We start from the raw sequence: 22,653 nt of genomic DNA, 5'->3' as shown, positions 1-22,653 counted from the left end.
TGACTCCATGGCAAAACATATTATTCGCTGATCAAAGGCTTACACCTATAATTAACCAACAATTAAAATTGCCAACCTGTTAACAGAAAGCCAATTTAATTAACATGAGCCGATCAATTTGATTTTAATTAATTAATTTACTTACTGACAAACTATGTTACAGTTTGTCGATTCTGTAAATATAAGGTAGTTATAAGGGCACTTTGGACAATGGTTCCTACATTATTCCTATCAGGGACATTCTTTCCTATATTACATTTATTGGAATAAGTGCCATTTTGCGAATGGAATAAACATAAAAACCGCATTAAATCAATAATTGCTATAACAACAATGGTAGTATCAATCGATAATGACCACTTTGACACCTATGATGTGCGAACCGTATATAAAGATTACAGAATGGCGTCACATTAAAGGGGCCTTTTCACAGATTATGGCATGTTTTGAAGTTTGTCATTAAATGCTTTATATTCATAAATGTAAACATTAAATTTTAAAAGCTCCAGTAAAAAATCAAAAATAAAATTTAAAAAAGGAAAACAAAAGTAGCCCGCAGCAGGACTCGAAGTAAAAAACGCATTAGCCAACTGATCTATCCTGCCAAGGATACATAAGATGCGTATTTTATACCTTATATCATCGTAGTTTCACAAATTTAAACGACATCACTAGAACTTTCCAAATCATTCAATCGCTTCAATCAATTATACATTGAATACAAAATTCATGAAATGCAACATAATGGCGAATTCAAATGTACAGACATTTTCGATTTCAAATTTAAATATCTGGCTTATTTCGCATTTTTCGACACAAGTTGGCAATTTTAATTGTCGGTTAATCATAGGTGTTGCCTTTGATCGGCGTACACTACATTTTGCCGTGGAGTCAAAATAATGTAGGAGCTACTGTCCGGGTTGACAATAATGTAGGAGCGATTGTCCAGGTTGGCAAAATAATGTGAAGGGGGATTGTCCGCCCTGTCAAAATATCGTAGGAGCGACTGTCTGCCCTTGCAAAACATCGTAGGAGCGACTGTCCGCCCTGTCAAAACATCGTAGGAGCGACCGTCCGCTTTATCAAATTTAGCGTAGGAGCAATTGTCTGTAGGAGAGATTGTCCGGATACCAGGTTTTTCTATAGCTATATATAGACATATAAGGAAAAATGCCCCACCCCCTGGTGCCCATGTTTTTGAACCAACCGGAACCATTTTTGAACTTGCCCAAGATATCATTTTGACAAATCTTCTGACCAAGTTTCATGATGACGGACAATAAACCGGAACAATTTTTTAACTTGTCCAAGATTTCATTTGGAAAAATGTTCTGACCAAATTTCATGAAGTTTGGACAATTAATGTGGCCTCAAGATTGTTTACAAGGCAAATGTTGACGCCACACAACACGCACTCCACGACTGCCAAAAGGCGATCAAAAAAGCTCACCATTAGCACATTGTGCTCAGGTGAGCTAAAGGGCAAAAAGATAATCACTAGAAATTTGTTCCCACAAAAAATGGTTCTGGGCAACTTCCTAACCATGAACATATTCAGTAGTGTGTCCTGCTTCATTAACACATACTTTCATCCTTAAATATGTTTTGCCATGCTTTGATCTGAATGTAAAAAGCGAATGTCCAGGTCTCTAGCGTGCGTATTGACAATAAATTGCTTTGGATCACTTCGTTCAGTATGTTACTGTAACACTCAACCCTGATAGGCACAGTGATCTCAACTTGACAGTCTCCAACGTCAGCTGAGTCTGGTTCTGTTGTTGACGATGACTAACCACACTGAGTTGCTTTGTCTTCATACAATGCAGTGTTGAGAGAAGTATCATCCTCAGTTCTCAGTTATGGATTCATCCTCATCGAGCAAGAAACCATCCTCAAGCGCTGTTGGGGATGATTCATCATGTCGAGATGGCTTGTGCTTCTTCTGCACCCCATAACTCAGTCACTCCCTCCTGGGCATGGCCAAACTGAAAATAAAAATGAGCATATCAGATGAACACCAAATAATATGAAATGTATTATATGCTATTCTAAATTTAGATAAAACAAGAGATGTGTTCATCAGAAACACAATGCCCCCTACTGTGCCGCAATTTGACCTTTGACTTTGAAGAATGACCTTGACCTTGAACTTCCACCACTCAAAATGTGCGGATTCATGAGATACACATGCATGACAAATATCAAGTTGCTATCTTCAATATTGCAAAAGTTATGGCCAACGTTAATTTTTTTTCGGACGGACGGACAGACTGACATACTGACAGTTCAACTGCTATATGCCACCCTACCGGGGGCATAAAATATAAAGGCCTCATGGAATTTATAAAGAAGGCACATAAGCATGCAATTTATAATGTTTCATATGTGAATTCTTTTTCTTTCTATCAGCATTTTAACCATTTTAACCCAACAACATTCAGGCTGTTTAGTTGACTTGTTACTGCATAATGTAATAATGGCAATTTCTCCATAAGATACAACAGACTACTGCAGTTGATGGCCAGTTACCTTTAAAATAGGATTTATGTGTGTTACATGAATATTGTAACTTAAAAACTCTTCCATTATACAAAATTCCTTTTCTTGTAATAGAATGAGCTTCATTTTTATAAATTCATTGTCATATTTCAGCAAATGAACACAGAAAGACAATAAACAACCAATCCACCATTTACACCACACAATAACTGGTAATAAGACAAAATGCTGTCTTATTTCCAGGTATTGTGTGGTATTTAATATTACCTGAGCTAAGACACCTTATTAAATTATCTTCCTATATTATAAATTGATCAACAAGCACCTGTTTTAAATTAAATTCTTAGATTTAATATTCCTTGATCAATGGAATAAAATTATAAATTATTAATTAAATTCTTATCTTAATTATTAAATGACTCTTGTTTCAAAACTAAATTTATAAATTAAATCATATATTAAATGATCAATTTATTAAAACTTTCCTTAACTTATAAAACTGAAGCACTTTTTTAATTAAGCACATTCTTCGATGATTTTAACTACACAAAATAAACAAACCATTATTTATACTAATTTACACAAAGTAAGATTGTGAATGAGAATGAAGTCAAATTATAAATGTTTAAATTATTATAAAAAGTTGATTTAATTGGGGAGGGCTAATCTCTTATCTGGCACCATACTGTGTCTGCCATTATAACTTTGATATACATCAAATGATATACATCACCATTCGGTGGACGGACGGACGGACCGACCGACATGTACAAAAAATCTACCCCCTCTTCTTTGAAGGGGGCATAAATATGGGAAACCATAAAACTATTGAAATCAGAAATCTGCTTATATATAAATGCATAATAGATTGATTATTAAATGAGGCATGTATTGATACGTCTTTCTAATTACAGCATTTAAACTTAGAGCAGATAATATAAAGATTTTTTAGAGAGTAAATTTTCCCCCCACAACTAAAATTTTGTACATAACATCTAACTGTATTTTTTTCTTTATCAATTGCGGATTTTAAAAATTCACTTAACTTTGTTAAAACAGAAAGAGCTTTCTCTTACATCAAACATTCTCACAAGTCATATATTTGTACAAAATGCATAAACATATTTTTGGTGTTATTTTGATGCATGTGTATTGTGTATTTATTATTATGGTAGTTTGATGTTTAGCTGTATATGCTTATGTCGCAAATAAACTCGCTATTCTGTTCTGTTAATTTTATAATATTGGGATTTATTGTGCTAGAATCAAAGTCAGGGGAAGTCTACACTGTGTATTAGCAACCTGCTGTGTTGATCACTATCTTATTAGCTCAATACACAGGCACCTGGCTACTGTACTGGAAAAATTGGATTTACTGCCAAAATAACTGATTTCATTTATTGCTAAATTGTTGTGTACCTTAAAAAAACGCTCTACCATTGTCTTATATTTATACCGTTTGAAAAAGTTAATGACAATTATTGCAAGCATCCGTTTTATTTACCATTATTATTTCAAATACGCGTTTAATGGCAAATAATACAGGTAAAATCATTATTTGATGTGGATATCAGTACAGTTAATAAATGTTAATAAATGTCTATATATTCTAAGCATAGCATACGCAATTGTATAATTCCGAACTAATATAATTTACTTAAATATGATCTAGCTAGAATCAACATCAACATGGATCAACATCACCGTTGTACTTTTTATTTAGTTTTCAGTAATCTGTCCTTGAAATAGAGGTAGCCTTATTAAAGACAGCGCTAAGTGTGAAAGTGGAGATTAAGAAATAAGATCTATTGCATCGCACTGGCGGTATAGCCTGTAGTCTTAAATAAGACACATTTAAGACATGGATAAAATACAAATATGACACATATGAATCTTTCATTTCTTCAAAAAATAAGTACGTAGTCACATATAAATAAGACACATTTAAGACACAGAAACAATATGAATAAGACACATTTGAATCTTTCATTTCTTAAAAAAAGCATGTGAATCTTTAGAATACAATATAAAATAACATGTATTACTGACACATTATTCTCAAACAACATGTTTAATTAAAAAAATGTATCCGTACAATACTCAATATCCTTTTACAATGAATTTAACAAGTTTTCTTTAATGACCGATTCATCAAAGAAACACAAATTCCCAACCATTAACAACATGTTGAATTAAAAAAAAAATGTTTCCGTACAATACTCAATATCCTTAAAAAATATTGCTCAAAAATCTGTTTTACTATATAACGTCTGGCATTTTTACCTATGGCATTTTTACCACTTTACCTCTGGCATTTTTACCGCTGGCATTTTTACCTCTGGCATTTTTACCTATGGCATTTTTACCGCACACCATATAAATGGGTATCAAAAAGTAAATTTCAGTAGCGTTAAAGATATCATAGCAAATTCAATAAGTATACTGTATTGATATGACAGAAATTAAAATTCAAGTATGAAATGTGTCCACTTTATCAAATTCTAGTATTTAAATGGGTCCAGTTTATAAAACTTCTTGTATTGAAATGGTTCCACATTCTCAATGGTATCGTATACAAATGGGTATGCTTTAAAAAAAAATCTTGTATCAAAATGGGTGTACTTTATCAGAAATCCAGTATAAAAATGGGTCACATTTCGCAAGTCTCAGCGGAACAAACCCCCCCCCCCCCTCCCCCCCCCCCCCTCCCCCCCCCCCCGGGTTTAATGTCCAGGCTACATCTTGTTCGGATTTCAATAATTTTAATGTTTACGTGGTCATTATTTTATGTTATTTTCTATTGATGCAAAGAAATACTTAAATTACTTCCCAAAATGTATAATATATTATAACATCATTATTTTTTTGCAAGCATTCCCTACACATTTGGCAACGTCAATATGGTGAAATAATCAAAAATAATATTTTCATGATATTGTTGAAAACACAATAAGAATCTTTTATTGACATACCATATATATATATATATCGCTCAAATCAGCCAATGGAATAAATGAAGTGTCTTTATTTGTGTCTAGCCGCAGGAAATTTTATTGGACAGTCTGTCTTACAAAGGTCAGGTAAGGTAAAAAGCTGGCTTAGACAGCTTCCACGAGAAAGTACAATTGAAACATATACATGTAACTGTTAAGCATGTGCTAATTATAGCAAAAAACAAAACCTGCATATTTAATTGGCTCTGGAGATAATCTGTCTACTGGGGTCGGTGATGTCCCCCAATAGCTTATCTTATCAGTTAATTTATAAACTGCAGTGTGATAGCTCTTATAATGAAGTGAAGCAAAATGTCTATGTCACAAAAGAATGTTACTCTCAGTTGCAACTGGGCAGACATGTGGTCAATTACTCGAAAAAAAATCAATGAAATTAATTAAAACTTATTTTTTAACATGATTAATGTTTTTTTCATTGATATATTATTAATTGGTAATCTCAACCAAAGTGATCAAATTGATTACAAATGTATTAATTCATGCATTTAATAATATTTGGGCTTCTAGACCCTTTATCAACCACTGTTCATCTATAAAAAAAAATCCTATTCTTATTAAGGGTGTCATGATACGCTCCCCTTCATTACTATAGGTATCGCGGTACAGTGTGTACATTACAATACGTAACGGGATACGTATTGTCAGATGGAAACAACATACAAACCATTTTAAACCATTTTTTCAATTTTATTTAAAGACCTCTACATACATTCATTTCTTTAATTGTAAAAAAATGTTATTTTATTTTAAATTCATGATTACAAAATTTGTCATTTAAAAATGTGATATGAGATGATATTGGGAGAATTTCCGTTAACATTGATCCAATTACTGTGCCACATATTTTATTGATTGCGCCAATGGAATCTTTCTTGCCGCGTATTGTTACAACATCCAAACATTTAAAGTTTACTTGGCGCGTTGGCGCATATGAAAAATGCTGTACCGTACCATACGCACTCGAAGGCGTATCATGCACCGTACTGAGAGGAGACTATTACGATATACCGTCCCACAGAGTACCGTGACTGCCTTAATTCTTATCCTATTACCTTGCACAAAAAAGAAAGATGCATGGTACTGCACGATTATTGCATTTGATGTTCATGGGCATTTGAAAAGTGCGGTCATTCATTCAACTTCTATCAGAAAGGAAAGAAAATGCCAGAGTCTCTCCACTGGTGCAGAAGTTGCATGAATTGCTTTTTCAAAATGTAACTTGTATACATGGGTTAACATGGTTCACAAAAACTCTCATGAAATCAATTATTTGACTGATTACTTAACTGTTCCCACACCTAATTAAGCTCCAACACTTATTTTTTGCATAAATGCAGATCATCAATGCAATAGACTGTATTCGGAACTCCACTAATCGTTAGGTACAATAAACTTTTTACCATTATGACCCTAGTGTCACATGAATATTCTGGTACCGTACTTACTAAGTTTGAACAAGACTATTTCCAAGCAATATAAGTCCAATACCGATGAAACTCCACCATTTTCAGCAATATTTCTAGTCTATTTGTTGCCATACCAATCAGAATTATTGACATTGGAACACAATGAATTGACATGCATAATCTCCATGTTGCCTTCTATCCATGTTTCAAGTTTCATGAAAAAATATGTAGAACTTTAAAAATTATCGCAGGATCCACTATTTTCAGCAATATTTCTAATCTATTTGTTGCCATCGCAACCAGAATTCTTGACGTAGGAACAAAATGAAGTGACGTGCATAATCTCCATATTGCCATCTATCCATATTTTCAAGTTTCATGAAAAAATATGAAGAACTTTTAAAGTTATCACAGGATCCAGAAAAGTGTGACTGACAGACTGACTGACTGACAGACAGAGCAAAAACCATAAGTCCCCTCCATTTTCACCTGTAGGGGGAATAACAATACGCATTCCCGTGGATCTAGGTCAATTTTATTTGTACCTCATGTAAATTAGCGGAAAAACCAGTTGTAGGCAAGTTCCAAATAAGAACTATTGTTCAGACTTAATCCCTTTAAATACCCCTCGGACCGAGAGCTATCAGAGATCTACACCACTTGAGTAATTAACTTTATGAGAAGTTGGCAAGTGTCTGATGTTGTTAATGTGTCATTTGTCTTCATGAATTGTAATTGAATCTGCTTTTTGGTCAAAAGTAATCATAATCATAAAATAATAATGAGTAATGACCTCTTGTAGAGGTAATCTATAAAATTATTATTTAAGTAATACAAAAGCTATAATTAATGATCAATCCATGATTAATGAAAAAGTTATCAATTAATAATCATGATGATAACAGATTAACAATTATAATTACCCCATGTCTGCTACTGGCAACTTATTGAAAATATAACCCCATTTCTCAGGTAAAAAGTTTTATCAACTCATCAAATAATTATGAAATGGTATTTGTACTAAATACTTCAGGTAAAAATGAAAGTTAGATTATAATTTGACATTTGCACAACAGTAGATAGCAGCTTGTGCTTCAGTGATGTGAGACACAAAGAAACTATTATCAAGCATGTGCAATACCCTTAATGTTTTGAAGCATATTTAATTTGCATGAAATGTACAACTCTTTTATCTTGAAATAATTAATGAGAAAATCAGAGCTTCCCTTGACATACTTTTTTGTATCTTCATCACACCCTAGGGTGAATTAAAAAGAGACAAAACAAAAACACAATTTCTGATAGAATATTGGAAATAGTGTCACAAAGCATTTGGAGAGAATGTTCAAAAGAAATTGTAAATACATTTTAAATGTTTATTTATGGATTATGATGAACAATTTAATGATCAATATAAAAAGTGCTTATGAAATGCTGGGAACAAATTAAAATGAATGTTGCCTGATTGAAATCCCATTGTGGTTTTTCCAGAGACTGTTTATCATCTTTGATGTGAGGTGTGAGCATTTAGAAGCCCTTAAATCAATTGAAAGTCTGTCACATTGAATCTTAAATTATGATACTGAATATTGAATTGTGTAAAAGGTCCCTTTTTTGGGCTGGACTAAATGACTGCCAACTTATGACATTGAACAACAAGTTTTACTGTAAAGTGTCAAATGAGCAGGACAACAATTGGCCCAGTGACACCCCATTTGCACAAATATTTGTTTGGTACTTTTTCAATCATTTTTAACCCTAGCATTATAACTCCTTAGTAAACTCCTAACAATAAGTATCGTTGAAAGCGATGGATGCTCCCCGATGATGCGCTTTGTCAATCTATGTGTTAATAACCACCTAAAAAAAATCTATTATTAGCCTCGGTGACCTTGACCCCAAATGACATCAAGCGTCATCAAAAGGTAGAGGTCTATATATGTAAGGTACCTACATGCCAAATATGTAAGAGATCAGTAAAATATTGAAGGCGCTATGAAAAACTGTAACAAAAGTGTGACGGAAAAATATATAATTAGCCTCGGTGACCTTGACCTTTAACCCAGTGACCTAAAAACTCATCAAAAGGTAGAGGTCCATGCAAGGTACCTACATGCCAAATATGAAAGAGATCGGTAAAGTAGTGAAGGCGGATGGCCCTATGAGAAACTGTAACAAAAGCATGACGGAAAATCTATTATTAGCCTCGGTGACCTTGACCTTGAACCCAGTGACCTCAAACCTCATCAAAAGGTAGAGGTCCATGCAAGGTACCTACATGCCAAATATGAAAGAGATCAGTAAAGTAGTGAAGGCCCTATAAGAAACTGTAACAAAAGCGTGACAGAAAATCTATTATTAGGCCTCTGTGACCTTGACCTTGAACCCAGTGACCTCAAACCTCATCAAAAGGTAGAGGTACATGCAAGGTACCTTAGACATGCCAATTATGAAAGAGATCCGTAAAGTAGTGAAGGCCCTATGAGAAACTGTAACAAAAGCGTGCCAGAAAATCTATTATTAGCCTCGGTGACCTTGACCTTGAACCCAGTGACCTCAAACCTCATCAAAAGGTAGAGGTCCATGCAAGGTACCTACATGCCAAATATGAAAGAGATCGGTAAAGTGTTGAAGGCGCTATGAGAAACTGTAACAAAAGTGTGACGGAAAGAAGGAAGGAAGGACAAACTGGCCACTATATGCTCCGCCAAAATTTTATTTCGGGAAGCATAAAAATATAACACTTGTTTAACCCTTTCCCACACAAAAGCAAAGTGGAAGTGGCTATGTGCAAACAGCATAACTTCAGAACAGCCTGTGAATAAAACGCAGGCTGTTCAGGTTTTATGCTGTTTGCTGCTCATCAGTATCTAAGGGTTGGAAATGAAGCCTTTAAAACTTGGATCTAGTTAGAAAGGTCTTGAATTAAATATAACTTTCTAAGTGACTACAAATGCATCAAAATACGTATCTAAGGGGTAAAGGGATAAACAAAAAGTAAGGATTTGTAGTAAAAAACTAAGAAGATTGCCAGTAGTATTACAAACAAATAAAACTATGTATTTAAAACTGATAATATTGTCTTTTTGAAATTAATCTGCAGATTCATTAGCCCATTGTTCTCAATAATTAAATCAAATACAACTGATAGATTTACCATGCCAACACATTGTTTAAAACAATTATTATAATACTTGTTTTCCTCAATAAAAAAAACAACTTATTTCGTCTTCATTTAAAATTAATAAAAAACCCTCAAATCTCAAGATTGTTTGACCTGGAGATAATAAGATATTTGTGTGGAGTGTGTCCTTCAGCTTATCAGTTACTGTATTAATGATTGTAATCTAATAAACCGTGGGTGACTGTGCTCTCTAGGGGTCTAATGTGACAAAATAAGATAAGACTGGATGCATGTATTTAAGAGGGCATAAGGCACTATTTGGATTTTTTAAATTAATAAATGACATTAAATAAAAATGGAAACTAACAAACTAACAGCTCATAGATTATGGGCATTCAATAGTGGTGATATAATATTGTAAGTAAAAAACAACTGCATAAATTTATCAAAAAGAAACTTAACACATAAAATTGTCTATTTGGTATCTGAAAAATCTTTTCTTGCTGAAATTGTGATGTGCACACCATCAATGCATTTGGTTACGTAATATCCCATATTTCTACGAATTCACTGATGGTATTGACACAACTTACATGTAACTGTAACAATAATAAATATTAATAATAATTATAATGCGAAAAAGTTTCCACCGTAGATTTTCATTTACAAGTAATTGATCGCCTGATAATAAAGGCCAATTTGGTATAGTCACACCAGCAACCAGTATTCGATTTCCATTCTGGGACCAGGGTCCATGTAAATTGTTTCGGAGGTAACAATACAATATAGGTGGAGCTAAAATTAGGTACTCTGGTTGATCCACATGGCACATGACCATGTCAACTTTAAAATATGTTTTTCAGTGAGTCAGAGATTAATGCATAGAATTAAGCTCTTAATATTGAAAATTCTTCCCACATTTTGAGTCTTAACTGCAGGAGCTCCAGGTCAACACATTGTCATAAGCATGATAATACATATTCATCATCACACACTGTCATGTAATTATTCAGGTGAGGAAGGAACTAAGAAATAAAATATATGCACACATGCACACATTTGTTCACAACCTGTGGCTTTCAAGCCTAAAAGATGCAGCAGACGTCAACATCCTCAGGTGTGAAAAAATGATGTTCAATAAATTAAAAATAATCGACAGTAGATACACTTGATTAACCACACAGACGAAATCTACAGTACTGTAACAACACTTAAGTATGTGAATAATTTCATCATTGTTCAATTAATGGATTTTTTTCAACATTTGACCAACAAAATTTTGGTTGTAGTAAATACATTCAATACCAACAACAAAAAAATCAATTATAAAAGAGGATAACATTCATTAACCCTTTCAGTGCGGGAACCGAATTTTAAAGGCCTATACAAAACGTGGCGTCTCATCGGGATCCAAACTGTTTGCTATTCTGATAGTATTCTTTGAAAAAAAATCAAAGAAAATGCTAATTTTAGAAATTCAGCAGACCACATTTTAGCAGACGACAAATTTCCCAGCATGCAAAGGGTTAAGGGGGCAGGGGATATATTTTTGCCCAAATTTCAAGTTCCGAAAGGCAGCAAACAGTCAAATGCATTTCATCAAAACAGAAAGTGACACAAGAACGCCTATTTGTGTCAGTGTCATAACATAGCGCTAAGGCAACATGCATTGAAAATAAAACCAAAGAAAAGGCCTTGTGAAACTATTGCCCTTGATCTTCCCCCCGGAAGCGAGACAATTCACCCCCAAGACAATTGACATGACGCCTTATCTATGATCGCTCCGCCCACTAGAATTGATCCACCAATCAGCGATCGATTAATCGGGCGCACTCGTTAGCAACGACCTGTCCGCCATTTTCTAGACAAGCTACATGTTTAGGTTCACTTTTATTCCAACAAGTTTCTTTTGTTTTCCTCTTTAAAAAAACGATTAAAAATGGTTAAACGGTGTCAATCGGGATTATGTAACTCGGACAATCGATATCCTGACAGATTAGTTGGTGACATTGAATTTATTTCGTTTCCAAAGCGGAAATTTCCAACGAGGCAATGCGGTCTTGACAAGAGCGAGTGGAAGCTTCAAGATTTACCGAGATCCCCTTTATAGAACATTAATTTATTTCACAATCTTGAAATGTCATATAAGCAATAACTAAGCATTATTAAGTATGTATTATGTCACGTGTGCATGTAAAATAATTGAGAATTTTGGTACCCAATTCGTGTAACTTTACTACGAAATCCCCGTTAAAAATCGCGTTTCTGTGTGTGTCAGAAACAAGTGAAAACCATTTTGTTATTATTTTAATAAAGACGTATCGATAAATGCTATTGTAAAAGAGTTATTATTACTGATATTAGTTAACCAATAAATGAGGTAACTTCGGGGAAGTCGGTACCTGCGCGAGCGTCTGATATTGGTAGCCTTATTAATTTATAATAGCCTGACCGTATTCCATTTCGTACACACTAATTTTATATCAGACAATGTCCAAACTTACTGTGTTGTTTTTGCGCTTTAAATTATAGTGATTGATAAATGTCCCATAAGCAATGTTTAATATGATTAATATCACTTTTATACACAATAACATGTGGGATTGAGGTACCCACCCGGCGTCAGAAAGCGCATAAAAACTTCACCAAATTCCCAGTTATAAAGCGCTATTTCGTGTCAAATACACGGGTAGGGGGGAATGTTTCGGTAATTTTTTTTTTAATAACACGGGTAAATACCGGTGAAGTGTTAATTTATTGCAAATTCCACCATTACACGTAATAACGGATTCGATTTCGGTAAGCGTGCAAGTGTTTGGGAGCGTGTTATAATGTACCGATTTACCCGTTATAAATAGCTGATGTTCTCTTTAATCGTATATTTTTTTTGCATTTGCAGAATAACTAAATTGCATCAACCCCTTTACAAGTGTAATATGCGGTTAAACAAGTCCATAAAATCATCCGGAATATCGCGTAAATCTATATGCAGTCTATATATATATATATTAGGCAAAGAAGCCATTTTGGTGAAAGCTTGTCTAGGTTTTCTTCCCGCTAAGCCACGTGATTAAGTGGGCGGAGCTATCACTGATAAGGCGTCATGTCAATTCACCCCGAGGAGACAATTCACCCCCTAGACAATTCACCCCTGCTCCTGGACAATTTTTTTTGATCTTTTGCTGTTTGTTTAGGATTTAGTAATTACAAATATCTGTTTTCTAAGGATAGTTATTTGTATTCTTTTTTATTTTTATGAAGTTCTAATAAAAGCATATTAAGATGTTCTCAGAATTTCTTTCTTTTTTTCATAAAATTACTTGCAATTGAAACATAACTGTGCTTTTTATCTATTGATGTTTGTTTTTGTTATTAACAATATCTTATTATTAACAATATCTTATTATTGTTTTTATGTCATTAAATAATTTATTATGTGTTTATGTTTTATTTAAGATTGATTTTATTCATTAAAACAGTTTATATTTTTAAAAAGTGTATAAATAAATAATAATGGTATTGGATACATTATTTGGAAATAATCTAATTGTTTTATTTGATAAGTTATGCAAGATTTCGAAATTTTTATAAAATTACTATATTTATTTTTAAATGGGAAATATAATAATAAAATATTTGTCACATAATCAGTCAACAAAGTAACAACACCTAAAAAACAACCTTTTTCACACCCATAAAGGTATCAATAAACAGATAATCTGTCAGACATTTAGAGCTGATGAGGGTACTGATTATCTAATGGTAGATAAGGCTATTACTGATTGGGGTTGCTTAGAGATAAGGCTGTAGTATGGAATGAGTTAACATACTGTATGATTGAAGAGGACTTGAATTGAGTACAATTTTTGTAAAAAGTACATTACATTTCAAAACATTTTTAAGAGGAGCATACTAGCGGTATTAAAGTAGATTTAATAAATCATGAGGTATTGTTGTATAAGTACCATTTAAAAAAATTATAACATAAAATGGTGTGAATTTGATACTGGCTTTGAAAAGAATACTGATAATTGCAGACTAAAATATGTTTCAATACACAACATTACAAAACACAACTTCTATCACTAATCCTTCAATGAGAGAAAATCCAACAACTTAATGGATAATAAGAATAAAAATAATAATTTTTTTAATGAAACACTTTTGTTTATAGGCAGTTAAATAAAAATAATAATCAAAATATCAGATGAACAACAATTGAATTTTTTAATACAATACCAGGTCTTAGAATTGCCCAGCCCAACATAATTATTTGTCAATGTGTGTAACTGAAGTCTTTGTGGTTTACTCCCGATTGTCCCACATTTTTATTTTAAGAGTAAAATATCGATAACGGAACATACAGGTAAGTCGCATATCTGGGGCTTGAAAAGGGGTATTTATTTCGTGTATTTATTTGATTAAATTAACAAAACATGAACACAAAAGTGTTTCTCGATAAATATTTTATTTTTATTTTCTTCCAATAGAGGGAATATAGACACACTTTATTAACATTTTATATTTAATCACCAATCGATTTAATACCTATAAAAATGAAATATGAATGTATTAAAAAATCAAACAATCTCAGGTAATTTGTTTATTTAACAATCTCCATTTAATCTTAATATTTCGATTCAAAGCATCAATCATTCAATCCGTTATTTAATCTCCCCTCTGAATAAAGATTCTGTATACTTTAATTCGAATGGCATACTAACACTACTTAGTTATAAGTAACACTGTTATAAGATCAATGAGTATACAAGTATTCATATTAAAATACAAATCTGAATCCGTCAAGCAAAATGCTCATCCCTTCGTGTTTATTAGTAAATAAATAATGTGGAATTTTGAAAAAAGTGAAGTTAGGTTAATTTATTGATAATGCATGGATATATATTAATGCATGTTTGAGATGTTCAACTGTTATTTAATTATATAAAATAACAGTTTTTATTTATCTTATTTTTTTTAAATTTAAATTGTATTTATGTTACAGCAGACAAACAATAGATAATTATCGTTTTATACTTTGATCGTAGTTAATCATAATAAATCCTAGACATGATATTTTTTACATTTGTATTACCCATCTTACGCCTCTTCACACCTATTTGTACGGTGTATTGAATTTCTAAATGTGGGACAATCGGGACGACACCGTCTTTGTTTATCTGTGTTGACACTTTGATAAAGCCTTGTCAGGTGTGTGAATGCTTGATTGTAATACCCATTAATAGCACGCTTCCAACCAGATTAAATTTCCTTTTTTTAATTAAGGTTTTCTTATCAATTAAACCATACTATTTTATTAAATTAATTATCCCATCTAACATGAATAAATAAGTAATTGCCATAATGTAAAATTCTAAGAATTAAATGAAACTAATTAATCTACTTCAATATTTGACAAAGTTCTCAAATAATAAAATAGCAGTTAACCTAATAATATTATTTCAGTCTTCACGATAGTTCATTTTATCCACTAGCCATTTGGGCTACTTGAATGGTAAAGACAAGTAGCCCAGCAGCAAAATTACTAGCCCAAAGTAAATTTGTTAAAATATACACCCTGTTAAAGGGTTTCATCTTTCAATAGCAGTTAATCTACTAAAAGTAAAATTGTATCCAGGGTATGTTAACTGTAAAGCCTATTGCAAAAACAATTGCAACACAATATAACAAGTCAATGTAATTATGTCCTTTATTAATTATAAGTATTTAACATGTGATAAACAACTTCTTCGTTCATCTAATCATCACTGCAATTGACATGACGCCTTATCTATGATCGCTCCGCCCACTAGAATTGATCCACCAATCAGCGATCGATTAATCGGGCGCACTCGTTAGCAACGACTTGTCCGCCATTTTCTAGACAAGCTACATGTTAAAGTTCACTTTTATTCCAATGAGTTTCTTTTGTTTTCCTCTTAAAAAAAACGATTAAAAATGTCCCCTCATCCAAGCTTTAGTGAGGGATGAAGGGGCATTATTGGAGTATAGCCGGAGGCTGAGCATGTATAAATTAGCATATCGTTCTAGCGACTCGCTCTTTACAGAACCGGTTTAACCGATTGAAAATCATTTAATTGAGCGAACCCTATGACGTCAACAACCACATTTCTCATAAGTTTAAAGCTAGGCGTTTTTTGTGAATACCCGTATCATGGGAGGGAATCCAATACATATGGGATTAAAAAACAATCTTCATAAAATATGTAAAAGGGTTGGGTTTATACATGCTCAGCCTCCGGCTATACTCCAATAATGCCCCTTCATCCCTCACTAAAGCTTGGATGAGGGGACATTATTTTCGTATAGCCTTCAGCTTCACATGTATAAATTAGCATCTTTAAAGACAAAAAACGCCTGCATAAATAACAATTAGAACATATACTCAGTTTAAAAAAGAACAAATCAAAACCAACACTGAGCAATACCATATGCAAGAAAAATACATTTATTTTCCCAAATTTCATTGAATATCAAATTTGTAGGATACATGTAAATATCAACAAATTCAATAAGAAAATGAACATATGTAGCCTAACAACCACAATTATTGACATTACTGTAACAATGTCATAATAATGAAGTATTCATAAACAGAGAAAATCCCGTCCTAATATTTAATTAAACGTTACTTTGAAAACACGCTGTTTACAAAACTTTTTGAATCAACAGACTCCCTCAAATAGAACTTTTTAAAATTCTTATCTGATGTCCAATCAGCTGTACTTAAGATGTCTTTAAGTCTACAACCTTTTGCATATGCAGCTGATGTAGAGGCACTTCGAAATGAATGTGCTTTAAAATAATCAGTGTTTATACCTGAAAGGTCCAACACACTCTTTAGCCATCTAGCAATAGTACTAGATGTAACTGCTTTATAAGTCACATAAGAAATGAACAATTTTGAAGATTTCCTAAGTGGTTTCGTAACTCTAATATAAAACAACAAAGAATGCAAAATGCATAATTTTTCATCCTTAAAATGTTCAATCTTCATAACATAAGGTCTACCTAACTTGGTAGTTTTCAATAAATTAGGAAACACACAAATAAGCACAGCCCCTTCTTTTTTCATACAAGACAAATCCATAGAAATCAAAGTTTGAGCTCTAGGTGCATTTCCTAATGCCAAAAGTGCAACCACTTTAAATGTTAACATTTTTAATGATAAATTACACAATGGATTCAAAGACTTTAAAAAATTCAATACAAGAGTAACATCCCACACAAACTGGTATCTAGGTACTGGAGGACGAGAATGAAAAACTCCCTTCATAAATTTCTGAATTAAAAAACAGTCTTTACACCACTTATTTCCAAAAAAGGGTAATGTTTGCATTAACATTGATTTATGAGTGTTCAACACAGAGTATGACTTGTTAATAGACCTTAAATGCTCCAAGTATTGAAGTACAGTTACTTCAGATGAGTTAAAGGGAGAAGTTTCCCTGCACATACACCAAGACATCCACTTCCGCCATGCAGAATCATACTGTTTGAGAGTTCCTCTTCTCCAGGCAGCCAAGATGATGGTTGTAGTCTCTGATGAAAGTCCTCTACAACGGAGGGCCTCCCCGATACAACTGCCGCGACCAAGTCGAGTCTCTTTGACAACGGGTGAACTTGTCCATTGTGTGGTAATGTCAGGATGTCTCGATGTCTTGGAAGTCTGACCGGAAAATCAGAAATAATTTCCATTAAACAAGGAAACCAAGGTTGTGTCCGCCATAAAGGAAATATAACAATTGCTCTGTCCACAGCATCTTCTTTAATTTTGCAGATTACCTTCCCTACTAATGAAAACGGTGGAAAAATATATGGTTTAGTATCATGCCATGACATATGAAAAGCATTAGCAAATATTGCACCTGGCTCTTGAAACCATGACACAAATAGCTCGGTTTGCTTGTTTAACCTTGATGCAAATAGATCAATCAACGGTGTAAAAAACTGACAGCAAATTCTTTCAAAAACCTGTTTCTTTAACATCCATTCTGATGAATCAGAAAAATTTCTGGAATAAAAATCAGCTTCAACATTTTTGACACCTGGTATGTGAACGGCTGTAATAAATATGTCCCTTTTAATACACCAATACCATACATCCCTGGCTATAGAGTCCATAACACTGCATGTCATTCCACCCATATCATTAATATACTTGATGGCGGTTACATTATCTGATTGGATTTCAATATGTTCATTACAATAGTCTGAATAAAGGGATTGCAAGACATTAAAAATTGCCATCAGTTCCAAAATATTTATGGATAATTGCATTTCATTTGTCGTCCATCTGCCATTAGCATATTTATTATTTTGGGTATTCACACCACCCCATCCTTGAAGAGAAGCATCAGTCTTGCAATGACAAGAAATGAGTTTTGGTTTTATGCTTTTACCATTTTTGTCTCGCACATTGTTAAGCCACCAGATAATGTCATTTCTGGATGATATTGACAACTGAATACTATTGTCAAAGTTTGAGTCTGAACACAAGCCAGTAAGCTTGTCTCTTTCTAAAGATCTATAATGTAAAGGCGCTTCTAACACTGCATTAAATGCATTAACTAACAACCCAATAAAAGACGCTAAATGTCTTACAACAACTAATTTTGTTTTTAACAACTTTTCAGCTTGTTTACGTATTTTCTCCAACTTTTCTTCTGTTAAAAATACTCTGAAAAGTACAGTGTCAATTACAAACCCAAAAAACACTATTCTTTGTGTGGGAACTAAAACAGATTTCTTGTCATTGATAGAAAATCCCAGTGATGTAAGAATATGGACAACTGTATCAGTATTGTTTTTGCAAGTCTCTTTGTCTTTATTCATTGTTAAAGAGTCATCAATATAGTACGAACAGCGTATCCCAATCTGACGAAAATATGAAAAGACTGGTTTCAACACTTTAGTAAACACATATGGTGCCGATGCTAAACCAAAACACAAACACACAAATTTATATAAATGGCCATTCCAATAAAATTTCAAAAACTTTTGACTTTCCGCATGTATTGGTATATGAAAATAAGCTTGCTCCATATCAACAGAAGTCAAAAAATCATCTTTTTGCAATAAATCAAGAACCACCTTAAAGGTTTCTTGTTTAAAATGATTGTATTGAACAAACTCATTTAAAAACTTTAAATTTATAACAGGTCGATATTTCCCGTTCGGTTTTGGAACAATAAACAGTGTTGAAATAAACTCATTTGGTTCGTGTATAGTTTCAACAATGGCACCTATGTTTATCAAGGTCTTAATTTCTTCCTCCACAATCTTACGCTGTTCACTTATAAAGGGAATTTCCAAAGGCACTCTTTTTTGAATAGGTTGTTTATCAAAAACAATCCTGTAACCACTGACAGTATCTAAAACCCATTTATCTGAGGTTAATCTTCTCCATGAATCAATAAAGAACTGTGTCTTACCTACCATCGATCTATTTTCCACTTGGGGATTGGCCGTATACACCTCGTCCTCGAAAACTGCCACCTGAGAGACCCCTTCGAAAAGGTCGCCCGCCTCTCTGTGGGTATGGTTGGAAACGGCCTACACCAGCGCCACCATAATTTGAATAATTGGAACTGCCTCTGTATGGCCTGTGAGTTGGACGTAGAGTCTTTGACTTCCACCATGGTTTTCCTGATCCTATATTAAACATTGAGTCACAGGCTTTCAGGTCTTTTGTAACATCATCTCCAAACAACTTGGTAGTGATTGGCATACTAACATTGCATAGTGATGCATACTTTTTATTCAGGTGTGGCCTAATACCATATCTGCGTTTAACAGAAATATTGTATTGCACTTGACCCATTAGAGTAAGGGCATCTGCAATATATTCCTTGCATTGAACTTTAACATTTGACTTTTTAACTGTTTCTGCGAGCTTGATAATGGGAACCATAGCAGCAGTCAAAATTGCCTGCACATCTTGCAGCCCCTTATCTGAGGCATGGCCTTTTCTATCCATTATACGCCACACCTCGGCATTAACAATAGGAGGGCAGGCTTTGTCAAGGTTCCCAGGAATTTTATATTTAGAAACAATTCCCTCAATGTCACAAGGTGTACTACAAGCTAAATTAATCATATTAGCAAGGGAATCAGCAATATGTTGACCCTTCTCCATAGCTTTGGTTTTGGGAGGCGACCATTCCTCGTCAGAATCACTATTGGAAAAAAGTTCATTACAAATTTTCCTTGCCACACTAGAGCCATGTTCATTGTCCGAAATGTGTTCATTATCCGAAATATGTTCATTGTCCGAAATGTCATCTCTATCAATTGAGACGTGAATATTGGGTCTGTCATAAAATGGTCTTCTGTCAGATTGCTCGGCAACTAAGCCAAGCTTTTGTTTCAATACCAAAAGGTCTTCAGAAGACAAATTATTTAAGTCCATAGTTTGTTTTTTACTTTTCGAACATGAAGGCTTTTGCGAATCCGGTTTAGGTTTCTTTTTACTTTCAGGTTTGGATTTTTTAGAGGATTTTACAATCTTTTTCCCTTTCACCGGACTTTTATGTCGTTTTTCGGTACAGACATCGTCTGTACAAACATCAATTGTTTGAGCAACGTATGGCGTGTCGACAATGTCGAAACCAGAAAATTCAGTATCCGACGAGTCGGATAGTCTGAGGACATCGTCCCCACGAGTGCTGGTCATTTCAATTCCCAAAACCAAAGCTCTGGACAGCGTCCTAAAGCGCACTCAATATAAAATAAAAATCACCAAGTAAGACTTACCAACCGAACACGTGGTCCAAAAGAAGAATAGATTTAACGTGCACGATGTTGTCGCTTCGAGCGCTAAAACGATTATGAGAAATGTGGTTGTTGACGTCATAGGGTTCGCTCAATTAAATGATTTTCAATCGGTTAAACCGGTTCTGTAAAGAGCGAGTCGCTAGAACGATATGCTAATTTATACATGTGAAGCTGAAGGCTATACGAAAATAATGGTTTAACGGTGTCAATGGGGATTATGTAACTCGGACAATCGATATCCTGAAAGATTAGTTGGTGACTTTTAATTTATATCGTTTCCAAAGCCAACAAGATGTGTTTGTGAAACACAATAACCCCCTATATGATGTTTGACCTTGTAGGATGACCTTGACCTTGTGAAGGATGACCTTGACCTTTCACCACTCGAAATGTGCAGCTCCATGAGATACACATGCATGCCAAATATCAAGTTGCTATCTTCAATGTTGCAAAAGTATTAATAAAATAAGCGATTTGGGCCACATATATTTGACCTCTGACCTTGAAGGATGACCTTGACCTTTCACCACTCAAAATGTGCAGCTCCATGAGATGCACATGCATGCCAAATATCAAGTTGCTATCTTCAATATTGCAAAAGTATTCATAAAATAAGCGATTTGGGCCACATATATTTGACCTCTGACCTTGAAGGATGACCTTGACCTTGACCTTTCACCACTCAAAATGTGCAGCTCCATGAGATACACATGCATGCCAAATATCAAGTTGCTATCTTCAATATTAAAAAAGTATTCATAAAATGAGTGATTTTGGCCACATATATTTGACCTCTGACCTTGAAGGATGACCTTGACCTTTCACCACTCAAAATGTGCAGCTCCATGAGATACACATGCATGCCAAATATGAAGTTGCTATCTTCAATATAGCAAAAGTTATTGCAAAATGTTAAAGTTGGCACAAACAGACCAACAGACCAACAGACAGACCAACAGACCAACAGACAGACAGACAGGGCAAAAACAATATGTCCCCCACTACTATAGTGGGGGACATAAAAAGAGATCTTGAGAACTGTAAGAGATGAATAAATACATGCGGTCGTCACCACGAACAACTGAAAGTCAACACTGTCAAAGACAATTATAATATATTTTTATCGGATATACTAGCAGATTTAAATAGTTTATGTTATCGATCTGATTATCACATAATATTTCACTTTTTTAAAATAGTTTTATCAGTTACTAGGTCAGAAGCGAGGTTCATCTGCATTACTTAAAGAGAAATAAAACCCACCATGAAGCCTAATTCATGCTGTATTTTATTACTCTGATGGTAATGCACTTAATTGACATCATACATGTTATTTGAAGGTGACATGTGATTTATTATCTTATTAACGGTATCTACACATTTGCGCTCATGTCGTGTCACCAATAAACGCTTTTAATCCACACTAGGAGCTCGAATGCCTAGATCTCATTTTTTAAACGAGTTTCTATATTTTGTTCGGATTAAAAAACGGAAATGAAATATGGCAAAAACGGTGTAAAAAGGGTTAATGCAACTCTGACATTTGGTATCCAGAAAGATAAGTTAGATGAATTAAATTTTATACCATTTCCAACGCGGAAATGAGGTCTTGACAAGAGCGAGTGGAAGCTTAAAAAATTATTGAGATCTCCTTTAAAGAACATTTATTTATTTCACAAACTTGAAATGTCATATAAGCAATAACTAAGCATTATTAAGTATGTATTATGTGTGCATGTAAAATAATTGAGAATTTTGGTACCCAATTCGTGTAACTTTACGAAATCCCCGTTAAAAATCGCGTTTCTGTGTG

The 22,653-nt window shown here is 33.8% G+C and overlaps 3 protein-coding genes across 4 annotated transcripts in view; 1 reads left to right on the top strand and 2 right to left on the bottom strand.

The window, feature by feature from the left end:
- LOC127841132 (uncharacterized) overlaps positions 1-22,653 on the bottom strand; it is a 322,925-nt gene that overhangs the window by 148,971 nt on the left and 151,301 nt on the right. The window lies entirely within an intron of this gene.
- The window catches only part of LOC127841163 (uncharacterized), a 43,393-nt gene that overhangs the window by 4,325 nt on the left and 16,415 nt on the right, over positions 1-22,653 (top strand). The gene's annotated exons all lie outside the window — the stretch shown is intronic.
- On the bottom strand, positions 16,673-20,885 carry LOC127841153 (uncharacterized). Its single transcript, XM_052369778.1, has 3 exons — positions 20,820-20,885; positions 19,503-19,718; positions 16,673-17,733 (listed from the first exon to the last, which is right to left on the bottom strand). Exons 2-3 carry the CDS (start codon positions 19,503-19,505, stop codon positions 16,693-16,695), a joined length of 1,044 nt encoding a protein of 347 aa, XP_052225738.1. The 5' UTR covers positions 19,506-19,718; positions 20,820-20,885; the 3' UTR covers positions 16,673-16,692.

Source organism: Dreissena polymorpha, chromosome 1 (genome assembly GCF_020536995.1).
Source record: "Dreissena polymorpha isolate Duluth1 chromosome 1, UMN_Dpol_1.0, whole genome shotgun sequence".
NCBI lineage: Eukaryota > Metazoa > Mollusca > Bivalvia > Myida > Dreissenidae > Dreissena > Dreissena polymorpha.
Note: the sequence above shows the minus strand (reverse complement) of the source record. Positions and strands in the feature narration are given on the sequence as shown.